This window comes from Vanellus vanellus, assembly GCF_965231255.1.
Source record: "Vanellus vanellus genome assembly, chromosome: 2".
Lineage (NCBI taxonomy): Eukaryota > Metazoa > Chordata > Aves > Charadriiformes > Charadriidae > Vanellus > Vanellus vanellus.
Genome location: NC_138906.1, coordinates 113,649,517 through 113,667,727, shown reverse-complemented (window position 1 = coordinate 113,667,727; position 18,211 = coordinate 113,649,517). Strand labels below are relative to the sequence as shown.

Here is an 18,211-nt window from a genome sequence, read left to right as displayed (position 1 = left end):
CTGTATCAAACTTTCTCTCTTCTCAGCTGCTAGCCTGCCGCCATGGTCCCAGACAACAACTACCACCTCCATCTTCAGAGCGGCCTTTATTGATCTTAGTACATCAGACTGGTTTTTGCACGTCTGCTGCAGTCACATACAGTTACTATTCTCAGGAGATATTCTCTGTGGCCTTTTTTTAATCGGCTGCATCATCTGTAAGGGTGCAACCCACCTCTTGTTTTAGAACCACACCTACATTTTAGGTTGCACTAGTGCACTCACTCAGAAGAGCTGACTAACGTGGGCTTTGTCACTGGTATCTTAAAAAGAGGGCATATATACATGCACGTACCTTGGCATTTTGAAGAGGAGGTTGGTAACTAGAGGGCCGATAGTACCTCCTCTGAGTAGCATCGGTATGAATGTCCCCAAGAAATAGCTCCTCCACAAGGTGGTCTAAATTGTGGTGCAGGTACTGCTTTTCCACGCGGATCAGCTGGAGTTCATGCATGGCAAAATTCAGAGCTTTGGTGCATTCACAGCCATTCTCTTCTCTCAGCAAATCGTAGCTCACATCCTGCTCCCAGGGACTGTCTTCTGGTATAAATCCAGGACACGTGTGGTTCACCAGCTCGCTTAATTTCTTGGCTACTGCTTCATTGTGGCATATGATCTGTATGTTGCGCAGCTGATAATCAGCTTCCGTACCCCCTCGGATGATCCAGGATGCTTGGCGGAGACGTATTTTGCCACGTATAACTAAGGTGTAGATAGGGTTTGTGCAGCGATTGCCACCGTAATAAAACTGATAGGCCTTAAATGTATTATTGTGGTAGAACCTGTAAGATCTTGTGACGAACTCTGGGCCTGCTCTAACTTCGCAGCTGTGTGAAGACAGAAAGTGATGGAAACAAAATTTTAGCAAGGTGGCACATCACGTACACTACAGGTAACAAGACTAAGGATAGGTCCACAGAGACACTCGGGTGCTGATGTCCCTGTGGCATGAATGGGAGTAAATAGGAACTAGGCATCTGTAGCGCACCAATTAACCAACAATTTCCTCTGCTGTTGTGCTGTTATTAATATGCTGCTTCAGGGTGATCATATTTAACTAAGGGCTTTATCTTTGGAGGTTTAAACACTTTGAGTGATGTTCTGCTTTTCCGTTCTGTCTGGGGACTACCATGTGACTCAATTCTCTGGAAAAAAAAGTAGCAGCTTATTAAACATCTATTCTTCTCTTTTGCACGGTAGATTTAGCAAAAGGACTGGTAACATCAGAAAGTGAAATGTCAAATGTCTACAGAACTGGCTTCTATGTTGCTGTAGAAGCTTCTCAGTGGAGCTCCTCCAGCTCTGGTCTACAGAGGATGTGCAGGATTGTGTCCTCAGCTTTCTCACTCAAACATTCAACAGGGCTGGCAGTTAATGCAAACTTCTGACCATTAATGAAAAACTTCTATTTGGCTTGAATATGGACCATGCGATATTCAAGTTTTGTGTTCTTTCTTTTTTTTTTTTCCTGAAGGTATAAATGGCAGTTAAATTCCACTTCCAGTAGAAAGTCCTTTTATGCCTTCAAACTTGTCCCCCTTGTAACATCCATGCTGCTTAACATAAATACATTCCTTTCTGTTAAAATAGCCTAGTCTTTCCTACTACAAGTCACTTCAAATAAGCATGTGAATATTGCCTGCTGACACACAGAAAGCAAAATAGCTCTCTGAATTACAAGTCATCATGTACGGAGGGTAATAGAACTGGTGAAATACAGCTTCTTCATTTCTTTTGCTAATAAAACCTGTGCTAGACACATGCACTGAAAACAAGGAGCCATTCAATGTATCTAATGCACGTAGTCAGAGATAGTACGATGTTATGTTTGAATAAGCATCCATTTTGGCAACTTGGGCTCTTTCCTACTCAGAGAGAGATTTAAAGATATTTCACAGCATGCTGCTTAAAATCCAGACTATAAATTGATTCATCAAGACAGCTTCATAGCATGCTATTCTAATATACATAACTCCACTCCTCCTTTTATGCATAAACATATAGAAAGCATCTGGAATTTAGAGCACTTTAATATAGTGATATTAAAGAAAATATTTCCCCTGCTGCTTTAAGTTGGAATATTCCCCCTTCCTTCTCCGCTTCCTTCCCCAATTCTCTCCCACATATATCACTCAAGCATCTTGTTTTATCTTTTCTTACCCAGTAGAGACCCAGTGTCCCTCAATATTGGGAGGCATCTGCACAGTGATCCGGGCTCCATTGTGAAGGTGTTTCAGCATATGATGACACTGTGACTCCTTGAAAGCCCTCCATGCACTCTTCTCCAAGGACCGAGGGTGGGACCTGGTGTCCGGGTGAAGAAGAGCAGAACCTTCTCCCAGCCCTGTGATAGAAAAGTGCAAATTATCATGAGACCCTGCTGAGAAGGACTTCAACACGATCAAGGAGGTTGTGAACATCTTCTGTTGAATGACACTTGTTCACAGTGTTAAGTGTCTAGGAAAGTACCATTTCTTATTTAAAAAAAAAAAAAAGGGAAGCTCTTCCTCTCTGTCAGCCCAGTAATAATCCACTAAATAAATTTGCTTTACATAATACACTGGAGAGAAGGGCTTGAACCAAAACGTTGTGTTTTACACACTCAGGAGATGTGGCTTTGAACCTGAATTTTATAGACACCTCTGTAATCTCTGGTCAGGACAATCAAAAACCTTTTAGAAAGTTGTATCCAGATCCGGACATAAACTCTGTGGTTTCAGCCCACCTCTAATTTGAACGCTTCTATAATAAACTTGCAAATAAAGACTACTCTTTAAAGCCAAGGGAAAACAGATATTAAAAGCAAAGCCTCTGCACACAGGAAGCCTCTGTGATACTGAGGTAGTCAATTAAAGGCAGATTCTGCTATTTTTATTTTAAAGGGGAAAAGGAATTTCAAAAGCTAATTTTATCTCCAGCACACAGTAATTTTGGTTTCTAGTAATGTATACATACAAAACCCAGCAGTGCTCTCTCTACACAATATTAATTGAACAAAATGAATACGTAGCTTCAGAAGGAATGCGTCTTTACTCTTTTAGGCACAGTCCGCTCTTAGACACGTTGGAAAACATGGATCAAAAGAAAAACACACATCTAGAGGTTAAGAGGTGACAAACACGAACCTTACATAATGGGTTGGAAACTGTATTACTTTGCCAGAAGGAATTTAAGAACCAGCAGGCCAGAAAACAAATACGGAGCGGGGTGGAGGGGCTGGTTGTGTGCCCGGGAAATCGGGGCAGCCGGCTCAGGAGAGGGATGTCTCGCTAACACGTGGGGGGTCTAGGATTCACCCCCATCTTTTCTGGTGCCCTCTTGGCTGACCCGGCTCAAGAACCGGGCTGTTGGAGATCACCAGTGTGTGGTGCAACCCTACATCACGTCAAGCCACCTAATGCCCCAGGCCTCATCTAATGCTTAGGCACGATCTTGGGCAGTGGGCAGCATCGCTACAGAAATGACAAGAAAATCAGCATTATTCATTTTTAGGTAGACATTGTTTCAAACCTTTGCCATTTACCATCGCAAAAAAGAAAACAGTGTCAGTGATTCATTGTGTTGGCTAGGTCTTAGATCTTCTGGAAGAAACTTGGGTAACACCTGGGAAAATGGCATTGCTAAAAATATAAATACACGTCAACCATTTAAAAATAGCAATTCCGAAGCTAAACAAAGGCAAGGACTTACCCAGTAGGCAGGGTAAAGAATGATCAGAAAGAATACAATAAATACTTCAATGTAAACAGTGTTCACCACTGAATGATCTCAAGATTTAATGAGATTAATGAATACAACCTCACAAAGTCTTTACTGGAAAATCTGGTAGCTTTGTTGCAGGTTACAAATAATTCTTCCATCTGAATGAGAATTTACGGCCCTACTTTCTAAAGGGTAATAAATGCTAGGGATGCTTTGATATTTGAGCATGCCGTCTGAGATGCCCTTAAAGGAGCCTGATTTTCAGAGGGTCAATACTTCTCCCTTTCTGGAAGTCAAGGCTTCTCAGGTTTTTCTACACTAGTGAGCAGAGTCACTCATGTCAGCGCCCAACAACTCCCGTTCTGCAGCATGAAAGGGTACGGGCCGCTTCAGAAATGGTACAGCCACGGCAGGGTGACTCTCTGCTTGAGCTGACTACATCTTTGGAGAGGCAGGATTTACTAGACAGTGCTTCATGTATGTGGCGGTTCAGCCTCCTGGGCTGAAGACAGCACATCTGCATAGCAGCTCTGTGCTGTGCTATGTCTGCAGCCCATCTCACCTGCAGCAGCGCTTGACACTCTCAAAAAATTGGGCTTATTTGTTTTATCTGAAACCTTGTGGGTATGGGGCGGATATCACAGGCCTTCACACTGCCAGGAGAACAAGTTCAGCCAGATACAGGTAAGCTTACCAGTATATTTATTTTTGTTGTTATGAATCACAGCTAGCGATTGAGAACTTGCCTCCTAACACCCTTCTCCATCTCTGAGTCTCCGCACGTTCAAATAGCCCACATCACTTGAGCACCTCATGCTGAAATGGAGAGTGCTCCTGTCCATGGGCTCAGAGCATCTTTTGTGTCAGAAGTGACACCCCCTGCAAGGTACCCAGCAGAAGCTGTAGCCATAGTACTAACTTTCAACAGAAACCTATCTGTCAAGATGTCTCCTGCAGACAAATTATCTCACACTGAAAAAGTCTTTGAAAATTTGCATTTCCATTTGCAGTTTTTAAGTGTTTGAAATCTGCTTTCAAGAGGAGGTTTTGAAATGGTTCAAGTGACTATTTCCAAGGCATATTTATTATACTGTTTGCTTTTAAGAAGTTGTATTTTGCCTAGCTCATGTCTATGCTATGATTCATGAATACAGAGGCACTTAAAAATGAGTAATTTATTCATTTAAACATACTTGGGCATTTAATTTCTCCAAGCCAAAATCCTTCTGTGGGAGGATACCATCTTGTATGTGCACATATCAAAGAAGAAAATGCAGTAACCACATTATACGTTCCCAATTATTCCCTGGAGGAAATAATGAAAAGAAGGGGGTTTTGAAAAGAATGTCAAACTTAATGTGGTATTATACTGTGCTTTTTCTTTGATATAGCTCAAAAGCAATGGGGTCCCAGCTCTCCCTGTCACACACATGTAGTTCTGTCTGTAACTCGCAAACAATAAACAGTAACTGGTGGATGGAAGAGAGATTTGCATCGATAGCTCTAAAGATCTGTACCTGCGGAGAGGGTATTTGTTTGGGACTCTATCCATGCAACTGTGAGAAACGAGGGCAGGAACAAGTTTAGGTGGTCAAGACAGGCATGAGAACATAACGAAGGCTGCAGAGACAGAGGAAGGGATGTAGAAAACGTACACATGCTCGGCAACATCACATAGATCAGATGTGAATATGAGAATATGAATTATGGCATAAAATTAAAAGGCAGTGATGGGATGGTTACCTATGTTTGTGTTGCTGGTGCAAGGAAATAATTTAGCACAGGTTCCTTCCTTACCGAGTAATCATTTCACTGCTTTTATATTTCCTGACATATGCCTGTACATATCAGTACTGCACAAAGGAGCAATAATTTCCCCTTGTACCGTCTGAAGATCAAACACCAAGACCGGTGATACACCTCCCACACAGGGCAGTAAACTGAACACTGTCCTCCTGTGCTTTTCCACGCAGCAGGTGCTCAGCGGCAGCGTGGTGTCCCCCCGCTCCACCCTTGGCAGTGCACAACCAGCTGTTCTGCAAAACCAAGGTCCTGCAAGGGGTGACGTCCATTTGGCCACGTTAGATGGGACATCCCAGGAAGGCTCAGGGTTAAAATGTTTCATGAAACTGGGAGAAGAACTTCATGGCTCTTTACAAGCCCACTTTGGAGCCTAGACGCGGTTGCAACATAGTTGGAGCCACTACTTTCATTCAAAGAGATCCAAGTCTGCTATTCTCTGCAGCACAGGCAGATGGTAGGTTTCAGTACCTCCATCACGAGCCATATAAGTATCCCAGACTCAACTGAAAGCATCTCAGACTCTCTGACTTATTTTTTTGTGTGTGATGAAGGAATCTTACCCACTTGTTAAAAATAAATAAATAAATAAATAAATAAATAAATAAATAAATAAAACCCACCATGTTAGCACTCAAAAGTGTGACAGACTTCAAACAAAACCCGATCTTTGCATGGGACTAATAGCAATAATTCTGTGAAGCCTCTGGTTGGCTTTCACTTGAGCTACACCACATCCAGAGGTCGTAAGATTGTATCACGCACCCCATGGTGGCTGTTTATGCAAAGGAGCAAGTCCAAAAGGAAAAGGAAAATTCCAGAATCCATCAGAAGTGCCAGCTAGAAAAACGAAGCAAAACAAATGCATTTTCTGATGAGTTGATATCCAACTTCTTTTTCATAATTAAGCCCTAGCAGTCTAGAGCACAGCTTTAGCATCAAACTAACTGAAAATTGTATAAGAGGTGCTACAGCTGGCTGGGGATCCCTGCCCAGGCCCTCAGACATCACACTTGACAGAAGCAGATGCAACATCCATCTGAGTGGGAAAGTGGAGGTCAGCCCAGCACAGCTGCCACTCCAGTAAGACGTGGATAGGAGCACGCACTGCACCAGACAGAGGACTTCAGGCTCTCAGGTTCACCTATAAACCTGTGTCTGATGTGGGAACAACCATTCCAGATAAAAATAATTGTTAAGGGGAGATAGGTTACTTTCAAGTTCTTCAAAGATTTCTGCACGTAGCGGCGAGTAAAATCCAAATCTTAAAAGGGCAATCTGTTGGCAGCCCATTGCAACCAAACGTGTTTCAAAAACAGCTATGACAAAGCTCTCCGGCAACATTTCTGCAAAAAAACTGCGAGCTGCTAGAATAAAAGTTTTGGTTTTCTGAAAAATAGTATGCAAATAATGTACACTTGCAAGGCAGATAATGATAAGTACAATTGTGCTTGAACACAAATTCTTATAATTTAATTCGCGCCTAAACACCCTGGCCAAATTCTTTTCTCAGCTATGCCAGATTGCAAAAGTATTAACACAAATAATCTTAAATCTTAAACTGTTTAGATTTAATCAGTTTAATGAACACCTCTACCAGAATCTAAACCATGGCTTCAAACATGTCCAACTGTAGCGCTTCAAACCAGACTCAGAGCTACGAGGTGTTCAGCAGGTTCACCCTTTGCTAAATGGGAGAATAAATGTTACCTGAAAGTAGGATTCAAACCTGGATTTAGACTGGGATTGTGCAGCAGGAACCACTTCACTTTTTCCTTCATTTATAGCACTGCAAATCCCCAAAAGCACTGTTTTATTACGAATTAAAACAACTTTGAGTGATAGTACAAGTTCAAAACATGTGGTGGCTTCATCTCTGGTAGAAACATTTAAACATCCGTGCTTTATTTCTGCAGCAAACTCTTTTCAAGTTAGAACTTGTTTGAAACTTGAAAAACTTTACAACAGATAAAGAATAATTGGCTGGATTAAGTTTATAGCTCTCCTTATCTGGGCAGTTGCCCCGCACAATTAAATAAATAGACATTTGGATTACGCTCTTTCTTCATGTGGGATAGTGTTAGATAACGCCCATGACAGGCTTTTAGCTACAGCGCAAACTTACGTAATTGCCATGGAGAATATAATGTCTTGTTACTAAGCCGCGGTCTGTGTTTACCAGTGTTTTCCCTGCACTTGAAACTTCAAAGAGTCCTCGCAGGATCGGGACCTAAATTAGCTACTACAAACAAAAGGGTTGGGAAAGGAAAGCTGGGTTTTATGGCCACAGAAGCAGACAGGACGATGATTTCCTTTCACAGGTATCTGTTGCCTTCCTTGTGCATCCGGAGTTTCCAGGTACAGCTTTCAAAGAGAGGCGAAATGAATGTTTCAGAGCGTGGAAGATTCTGAAGAGAGATCTAAAGTATGTTTAGATGGGACAGCTAAAAAGAAACTCCTCCCAGGTGATCTGGTTCAGAATTCAGGTCCTCTGTTATCCTACAGCTCAGTCCCTACTCAATGCCCCACCTTGGAAGAGGTCAGAGAACCAAGCGCCAAACAGTTACACAGCTGATAACCTCGGCTAAGTTGAAGTTCAGCTCTTAAATTGGGATGAGCGCTGCTACCCACACACGGTGAAACGCCAGTGCCTGGAGCGTGGACTTCTTCATGAAGCCCTGAAGGGTTAAATCCCACCTCCCTTCAGGGCAGCAGGAACTCTGCCACCGGCAGGAGTGGGTGCAGCACTGGGCCGTAAGTGCAATTCACGTTCAATGGTAGTTTGGTGGTGTCCTCTTTGAAGGAAACACCTGCTCTCTGGCAGACACATCTGCCGTGCAGGCTGCAGGCCTCTGCCCTGTCCTCCACCCTCACCTCGCCACCAGGATCTATTCAGATGGAACTGCCCCCAGAGTCGATGGGACTTGTGTCTGAGCAAAGACAACGCCAAACAAGCTCACTACGTATAATCTGACCCTCTATCAGCCCTGCTTGAAGTATCGCATCACTCATAAAATACTAGCCTTGCCTTCAATAGCTGAAGGCATTTGCCTTCAGCGTGGTTGAGGCTAGTTCTGGGCATCATCGCCTGGCAGCCCACCTCCAACAGACACCCTACAGCGCGCAAAAATTGCCCGTACTGTACGTGGGACCTACATCCCACCACTGTTAGCCCACAGTCAAGCTACAGAGATGAGTGAAATCAAATTTACGCTGACAAAATTGAGCCCATCTTCTAACGCTCCCTGCAAACTCTACAAGTCTTACACTAAGCAGTGTGTCTTCCCCTCTTTCTCTCTTTATTGTCTTCCAGATTTCCAAATGCAGGATTTTACTGGGGGAACAGCTCACACATGCCTCTAGAATCCATTTTATGGATAGGGGTATTTATATCTTCTGATACATTTACTTGTTTTTCTGACCAGGTTTTGAAATAAAACACTTCTGCGTAACTAATTTAAGCAATATTGGCAGAGAACTTCTAAAAGCATAAACAGTTTTGCTCTGAAAAGCCTAGCGGTCCTGTCTTCATCATCTTCATTAGTACTATTACTATGATGTTATCAACAAATTGTTTTACTTAAAGTTTCTAATTCATTATTCTAACAGTAACATAATCAGAAATATGCTAAAGTTTCTTTTTAGTATTTGTATTTGTATTTGTAAAAAAATGTTTACATTTACAAAAGAAATTAGCCAAATTTGTTTTGAAACCACTTGAACGTAGCTCTTATTAATCAGGTTTTCTGGAGCTGAATGATCTTAGCATTTGACATCTGAAACTTCTGTGGCTTTTTGTCTAAGCAAAGAAAACAGTGATAATGGACAACTTCCAGCTGCAAACCTTTTTTATTCCCCCTGACATTGTACAGGTTTTATTTTGATTAACGAAGACAAGTTTTTCCAAATTTTAATTTGGTGATGTTAAAGTAGGCATTTCTTAATGTAATGAAAGCAGAAGCCTTAGCCTTGCAGGACATTTTAACTTGCATTATAAAGCTTTAAGCCCTAAAAATCCTCAACCACCCACCCACACTTGCTCGCTTTTAACCCTTAAATTGCCACGTGCAATAGAAACGCAAAAGAAAACATCACGTGCTGTAAAGAGGCTTAACACTGCGATCCCCTGGGATCGCTGGTTATTCTTACATATTACCAATTTGGGTTAGCCGCTGACTGAAGGATGTTCTTTATTGACTCTATGGCACAGAGGGAAAAGCTCTAGGCCAAGTTAAAGCTAACAGGGTAAATACAGTTAGACGGGCTACATTTCAGTGCATTATATGCCACTGATGTCATTTTCAAGTTTGTAAGAGGGCAGTAGTTTCCCAACGCCTGAAGTTCAGATCCAAAGCGTGCACTGCTCCATGACCGAGGTGTTTATCTTTACATACACGGCGCTGAGTTATATCCTTCTACAAGAACTTAGGTTTATGTTATTTGGTGAAATAGAACTGCAGATGGAAGAAAGAGATGATCTGCCTCCTTCATCCTCTTTTGGCAGCTGCTGTTTTGATCTGATCACTGGCCCTGATTTGTTTCCTGCTCCAGCCAGGGTTCAGCTCTGCTCTGTAATTCCAAGCAGATGAGCCGGGGAGTCCAACCCTGTAATTACACCTCCTCTCTTTACCCTCTAACTTCAAACCTCCCATTTCGACTTTTACATCTCAGATCACAGAGTTTGAAAGAACACCTCTGGCGTTCCGGCAGGCCTGGCTCAACTAAACACGTTTCTACGCTCTCCGGATTTCATAGCTGAGCTGTGAGAAGGGTATAAAACCCCCTCCTGGGGAACAGGGTCTCCTCCTCTTTCTTTCTCAAAACAAAATACACAATCAGAAGCCCATGCTCTTTATTATTTATTGAATACCATCTGTGTGCTTAGCACTTGTACAAACACAGAGACAGACAATCCCTGCTCCACAAAATCAACTCCAGGAATAGCTTTGAAATCCCTACCCCAGCTCACAGATCTCACACTGAATCCACATAGGTCACTTGCATTGCAACAATTAAGCAAAATAGTCCTCTTTTTACGAGTAAGCATGGGGTCCCAAGCAATTTAACTGAAGAAGGCTGGATGCTACAAAGTACTTCAGAATTAGGAACACTCTTCAAAACGATGCTGTAACCGAGTAGGTTGAGTCACTCTTTCAGAACAATATTGCGCCCAGATTTCTCAAATCTGGCTGCCAAATGTTAGACATACCTAAGCAGCTCATTAAATGGCCCCCTTTTCAGAAGTTGTTCTTGAAGAACACTGGCTTTCTGGAAGGATGGGTTATCTGTTCAAGTGCCTAAATACGGACTTAGAAGCTAAACTTGTAAGTTTAAGTTTAAATATCCTAGCTTTTCTTGCTAAACTTCTGCATACTGTGCAGTTTCAGAGAAATGTCAGTCCAGGGCTAAGCTGAGAGAGTGTCCAAGCAGGACTGGGCATAACGACACCCAGAATCTCTCTGCTCTGCAGCAAAACATTTTCCTTTGGGTACACAACCTGGCGCTGGCAAACTCTGCTGCCTAAGGCTTCCCAGCAAATACCGCCACATCAAACCCCTGCTCTTCGCCTGCAGGTGAAATGCAGGTCCCGTGGGACATCTCGGCCACACTCCCCGGAGTTTGGTAGAGCCAACCCTTTGCCCAGAGCTGCCGAAAACATCTTTGTGTGAAGTGCCCAGACCAGCTACTCCTTCCAAGCAGCTACAGGCATGCAACGATAACACCGCCGACGTGAACTTCGGAGCGGGGCGCTTTCTGCGTGATTTTACCTACACGGGCTGGCGGCTGCTCTACGCCGCACTCACACGTTTCACGAAGGGGTGCTGCTAACAAAGGGGGTCAGACAGAGTGAACGAGGTCTCTGCTTGCTTCGGCATCCATACAGACCCCTCCTCTGCCAGATCCCCCTTGACCCGAGCAGCCGGGACCCAACACCCGCACCCAGGTCGGGCGAGCACACCCACCCGCCACCCTCTCCCCTCTCTCCCTCCCCCCCCAGCGAAGTTACGGGACCCCCTCGCAACCCAGCCCGGTTCTCGGGCGCACCAACAGTAGTCACCCAGCGGGCGGGGGGGGACGGGGGACAGACGAGGGACACCCCTGGCAACCGACCCGTCCCCGCACTCACCGTGCAGCAGCAGGGCTGGGAACAGGTATCTCATCAGGCTGCCGTACGGGGCGGACATCTCCCCGCCTGGGCAGCGCCCCTTCGCTCCGGCCGCCGCCGCCTCCCGCGCCTCAGCGCCGCCGCGGGCAGCCCACGGCCCGGCGCTGGGGGGCAGGCGGCTGGCGGGGCCGGGGGACCACCGGGCACCCTTCGGGGCTGGTTGTGGTGGTGGTGGGGAAGCCGCCGCTCCCGTTCCTCACGGCTCCCGCCCCGCGCTCCGCCGCCCCGGTAGGGCTCCGGTTCGGCCGCCGCTGTGTGCCCGAGGATGCCCGCTCCGCCGCCGCGTCCCCCGCCGTCTCCGCGGAGCGCGGCGGCGGCTCCGCTTCATATTTCCCCTTCCAGCAGGAGGAGGAGGAGGGGTCGGGAGGTGGGGACTCCTCCCGGGGCGGGGAGGGGGGCGGCCCCGCCGGACACCGCTCCCACGGCGGGGGAAGGGGCGCCCGGGACCCGCCCGCGGGGGGCGAGTGGCGGGGACGGGAGACAGCGAGTACCGGGCTGTGGAAGGCGGGTGGGGGGTGGGGGTGGGGAGGGCAGCCCGGGGGTTGTGAGGTCGGGCGGTGGGTGGGATGTGCCCGCGTGGGGCTGGAGGAGGCGTGGGAGAGCGTGAGGGGGTGGTGGGTCCTTCCCCCGCCGCGGGGAAAGCGGCCCGAGCAGGGTCGGGGAGTACCGGCGGGGCTGCGGCTCCCGGTGCCCGAACGCCGCTTCCCAAGGGATGCCAAGCGGGTGTCCGCCGCGGCGCCCGTATGCCAGAGAGAAGGAAAGTTGGCGCGTGCCCTCGCCTCGGCAAGCAACCTTTGTGTGGTTGCGGCTGATGCACGTAAATCGGGCATTTAGAAAGCTAAAAATAGATGCCGAGGCCGCCTTCTTTGGTGCTGCACTCTCCTGCACGCTTTCCCCTGTCTCTGTTGTTGATTAGTTTTGCTTTTTATTCTGTAGTTTCAGGCCTTGGTCGTGCAAACGCTTTACGCACGCGCTTAACGTGGTACATGTGAGTGACTCATGTCCCTGAGTTTAAGCATGAGGCTTTGGTTTGTAATGTCCTCTGGACAGGGACATCATGTTTTCTGGTTTGTGTTCGGACTCGTGGGCTCAGCTGTAGGGCCTCATGGCAAAGAATGTGTAACAAATTGGAGGAAATTTTGAGAAAATCAACATAACCGAGTTTCGAACAGCTTAACTGAACTAAAGCGTTTACCCGCTGCATGCTTAAAAAGAAATACAAACGATGATGATTCCTTCCAACTCCCTTGAGGAGGAAAAATAAATTCAATCTTCCTCACTTATATAGAGAGGAAACGAAGACAGAAACAAGTAAGTGGTGAGTCAGAATTAGAGCTCCGGTGCTTTGGATTCTCAGGGTTACGCTTATGCCTTCACAGAAAAGTTTTTCAAGCCAGAAGGGATGGTTTCCAGAGCACTTGGTGGCGGTCTCTACAAACCTGTAGTGGTCAGATATCCACTCAGTGACCTGGAGAGAGATGCACAGAAAAAAGGAACATCCTTGAAGAAACAGGTGTCCATGAACGTGAGCAAGTACCACTGGGTAAGGCTGTAAAAACACCCTCACCCAATGTTGCTTGTTCATCTTCAACCCATTCCTGTAGTTGCCACAGAGGTGTTTGTCAGGCATGTGTGTGAAGGGAGGTGATTCTTGCCGTAGAGGCAGTGCATTTAGAAAAAGCTTTGTGTATCCACTTGGCTGTTTTCAGGACTAATCCAGGGCTATATTCTGATTTCGCAGCTTGTAACAATCCTACAGTGGCAGAGACACCCAAGTAGTTTTTCTTTACCTGCAGGTTCACTAAGTGAAACAGATCCAGTGAGCAAGGAAAACAGCAATGTTCGCTTAAATACAGTACAAACATCTGCGTTTCTGAGTCCCGGGGACCCGTGATGTACTTCAGGTCTGTGTGTGACGGTTGCCTCTCCTAAGAGAAGTTGTTCCTGCCAGGGTGATCGTGAGATAATGCTGGGCATGCAAATGGGTCATATAAGGAGAAGTGAAAGGCAGCGTATGTGGGAAAGCGAATTGCCCTGTTGTTGGCCACGAGCACCAGATTATTACAAAGGGGTTCTGCCTGATGGAAGAAGCCAGCTTGAAGAGTCTCACGTGTTTGGCAGGCGTGCAGATAATACGGCGTGTAGGAAGGCGCTTAATGTAAGTTGCCTGCTATTTACCTGAGTGTAAAAGGTAAGCCAGCATCACTGTGAGCAGTAATGAAGGACTCGCGTTTTTGAAGTGTAATTGTATAAAAGCAGCAACTTCCAAAAGGAGAGGCTTTTTCTATAGGCACAACCTGCTTTACCGTCCCCAGATTGAGCAACGTAATTATCTGCAAAAAGATGAGACTGAGGATCGCCTGCAAAAAGTCATTTATCCCAAAAGTCAATTATCCCAGAAGGTCACAGTTTCTCCCCTGGGAAGTGACAGCCCCCCACAGCAGCATCACTAACAGCTTTTCATAAAAGGAAAGGGGAATGACTTTACTGCTCCATTGGCCAACTTGGTAAATGAGGCTCCACCTGTGATTTACTATCAGTGCAGCTTCAGATGTGGTAATGAAATAAAAGGAAATCAATGCCCAATGGGTTCAGACAAAGGAGAACTTACCAAAACCGACATAAACTATACTTTGTCTTTTACTCGTCTTTTTTATTTTGTGTTATTTTAAGGATTTTTTTTTTCAGCCTGATGCACAATATTTTTTTTTAATATACCCAGTCCTACTTGTTTCATTACTGTGCCCCTGTTCAAAATGTGCTGTAATGGGAAGCAGTGACAAATAACAGCTCTTCACACTTTGATCTAAGCAGCATGTCACATCAGTGCTCATTAAAAATTGAATTAACCAACCCAACCATGACTTGAACTTGGGCTCCTGGGGCAGGGTATATACCTAACGTAGGTGTAATGTAAAATATTTTACAAAGGCATCTCTCAACCATATTCTCAAAAATCTCACAGGGGTCAAAGCATTTCAAAAAGGAAGTCGTCAGCAGAAGTTTGCACAGAAATGAGCTGTTTCAAAAAAACCCACCCCAATTGGTGGGAAATGTACTTTGTGGCTGGGGCCTTCTGCAAAAAAGTATGAAAATAGGAAGAAAACTAACTTGTTGGACTTGTTGTGTGACACTTCAAAGATCTAGTTGTATCAGCATAGCACTTGTCTGGCTAAAGTGCCGGCTGGTTGGCTGCCCGCCAATGCCAATCTGGTGGTGAAAGATCTTGAAAAGAGAGAAAGGATGGGAAAGAATGGAGACATGTGGGACACTTTATGCTACAGAGAGGAACGGGATGGGGCAGCACCCTTCCACTCGGTAACGCTTTGACAGTGGCACAGCTATGATTTGCTAATGGCTATATTATGTTTTTAAAAAGACAATATGTTCTCTTGAATAAGTCAAAGGGGCGGGACGTCAAGATTTATTAGAAAGGAGTGGAGTGACTAATTCGCAAAGAATCAAACACCTGTCAGGTTTCTGTTTGTGAATTGTCTGTGACAAATTCATCAAAATAAGTGAAGATTTGGAGACCAGTTTGCCTACATGTCCAGCTCGAGTTAGAATCTGCAAGAAGAGCCTGTCGCCTGTCTGATACATAGAAATACGCACTGTCTGACTTCTTATTTTGGCTTCAGCTGTTTGAGGGAGAAGTTATGCTGTAAAAGAAATGGCAATAGGTTTGTTACTCCTTTCAATTTGAACTGAAAACACTGTGGTTTATGGGGTATAGCAGAGTTTATCGGTTACTGCATCTATCATTTTTATATATTTAGAATAAGGTGTTTAAGCTGCTGACTTTTTTCTTATTCTTTGTTAAAAAAAGTAAGTGATAGAGCCTTTGGCAATATTTTCTAGATGTTCGGCTCCCAAATTGTTTAGAATATTTCACCTTCCCCTACCAGAGACTTATCTTCAATGCAGCCACTGAAGCCAGTGGAATTTTATGATTATTTTAAGGGATGCGGAATCTGGGTTTAGCTTTCTCAAGCATGTACCTGTGGTAATGCTCACCTGCAAACTGTGGCTCTGAGATGGTGCAGGTTACCACAGAGGTCTATCCTTTATTGCTCTTCCTTGTTTAGGCAGATAACTAGTCTGAGAAGTATATTTTGGAAATGAATTTATTTTAGTCATCCAAGACACAATGCACGTGTTGAAGCTCTGCTACCTGGAAACAGACATAGAAAATATAGACCAAACATAGTAAAAATGAAGGTCTTGTGGCCATTGTCAAGATAGGCTCTTTCCCCTCTATTTTTTCAGATACATGCAGAGACATGCATGCACACACACACATACATGGAACCCATCTGCTAGAATAGACTTGCTGGTTTCACAAAAATGTAGTTATCTGAAGTAGGGTTTTTTTTCAGTTTTCCCAGAACAGTTTGAAAAGTAGGTGGGAATAAAGGTATAAAACAATACGAAGAGTAGACCCTGCGGAGCTCAGGCCATCCCAGACAAAGAAATCAAAGAAAGACGTAAAGGACTCAAGCAAAGCAAATGGCTTTCCATAAAATAAGTTCTCTCCTCCTTGTTTTTCCACTTGTTTCTGGCATTTAAAACGTGCTCGTGATTTGATTGCTCAGCGCCGAAGAGGAACTTGTCTGTGTAGAATTACTTTACTACGAGCACGGACAATTTCACGGTGCTCTTGCTGCAACCAGAGCTTTAGGGCCGGGTCCAGCTCCCAGGGAGCTTGGCGGGGGTCTTGCCATTGACTATAGCGAGGGCTGGATCAGACCCTGGATGAGGCTGTTGGAAAGGGCAGCTGGAACAGCGAGTGCTTGTTGTACGCTGACACCATTCAACTGGAAGCACGGCAAGCGGGGGCCAAGAGTATTTCTTCACCCAGCGTACATGCGAGCAGCCATCCTAACCCTCTCCAGCGCTGCTGATTTCATTCATTCATGGCACTCAAATGCCATGACCTTGAGTGTGGTAAAAATGCCTTCCTAAGTGTTGTTTATGCCTTCTATTGTTTGCACAGTGGCTTCCTGATGTTGTGACTTAAAAAAAAAATATACCAACCCCACACAGCCAAACCAGCAGATTGAAAATCTGTTGCAGTCTGGGCAAAAATGCCCTCCATATATCTTGTTGCTCTGCAGCGTTGTGCAACTGGTCGGAGTAAGGATGGTTTCCGTTGCTGTAGACAAAAGAAAATTTCTGGAAAAATTTAAACACATGTGTGCTGTTGTTCATTGCTGCTTATATTTTCTCAAAGTGAAATTCAACTTTGATTTTGATTAATTTCTCAGAGAAAATGGAAGTTCTGGCAATTTTTTATAAACTATCCAAAGAAGCAGATTTCATTTCCAAACTGAAACATGGATTAACGTGACCTGCCAAGCTTGTGTGAGAGTCTCAAGTAGCAGCTAATGCACCTGGGAGCTACTTTCTTAGTTTATATTCTTCTTGTAGTCCCTTTGGGACCAGTGCTTCTCCATGTTAATAACATCCTTGGGGAAATGGGATTTTCATCCCTTGCAGAGCACTGCCCGTGGTCTTCTTTCCACTTGGCAAATTTCTGCAGCAGGGGAAACACACAGGGGAGAGACAAAGAGCGGGAAACTGAACCTTGTCCAGGCAGCCCTGTTAAAGAGGGAGGTGTTCCTCAGCGAGGAGAGGAGGAAGCCCTTCTGCCCGTAGCTGACCCGAGTAGTCAGCTGGACTGGGTGGACCCTTAGTGTTGCTCTGGGTTTTTGTATCCAGCTTGTATCCAGTCTCCTTCTCGTGCTAAGGCTGGTTACTTCTCAGTGTGATATTACAGCAGCCACTTTCAATCTTGATCTCGAATCGCAGGTATCCCAGTCTTGGAGGTCTGCAGGTATTCCAAACATATTCATGTGCAGGCATTTTCTTCTTCATTCATTACAAAGCTGACTCTTGTTCAAAACATTCACTGAATTTTAGACGCAAGGTCCTGGCTCTCAAAACCACTTGTATGTTCAAGCACAACTGCATTTTATCAAAGCTCCTTCCCAAAGGGGGCTAACCAGCATCTTTCAGGAAAAGAATACCAATTCCATGCACTTTGAAGCAACGGCATAAACACGGTGCCATCATGGCTGCTGAGAGCACAGCTGGCTCCAAAAAACCATAGAAGTATATGTTTTTCCAAGTACTGTGAAAATAAGGAGGAGGAAAAAAAATTAAGCAACAGGAAGTCTTGGAGATTTACCATTTTTAGTCTCAGCAGCTGGGGTGGAACAGAGGCCAGGGGCAAACCTCTGCTCTGGCTTGTTGTGCAAGGCTAGGGCACATCACTTGGTTTCTCAGGACCTCAGTTTCCCCAATAGTTGGGAAAAAGTACAGATCTGTGGATAACTTCATGGACTAAAAGCAATGCATGTACGGTATGAACAGTAACATAGGGTGGGAGTTCACCCACAGATAGAATGGCATTAATATGGCTTTAAATAAGATACATCACAGAATGATTGAGGTTGGAAGGCACCTCTGGAGGTCATCTGGTCCAACCCTCCTGCTCGGGCTGGG

General features: G+C 45.0%; 1 protein-coding gene across 1 annotated transcript in view; it reads right to left on the bottom strand.

Moving 5' to 3' along the window:
- APCDD1 (APC down-regulated 1) overlaps positions 1–11,726 on the bottom strand; it is a gene marked incomplete at its 5' end in the record, with an annotated part of 28,946 nt that extends 17,220 nt beyond the window's left edge. Inside the window, 3 exons of the mRNA XM_082479054.1 lie at positions 335–866; positions 2,200–2,383; positions 11,669–11,726. Of these exons, the coding sequence (XP_082335180.1) occupies positions 335–866; positions 2,200–2,383; positions 11,669–11,726 (774 nt within the window). The remainder of the gene's footprint in view (positions 1–334; positions 867–2,199; positions 2,384–11,668) is intronic.
- Positions 11,727–18,211: the final 6,485 nt, after the last annotated feature.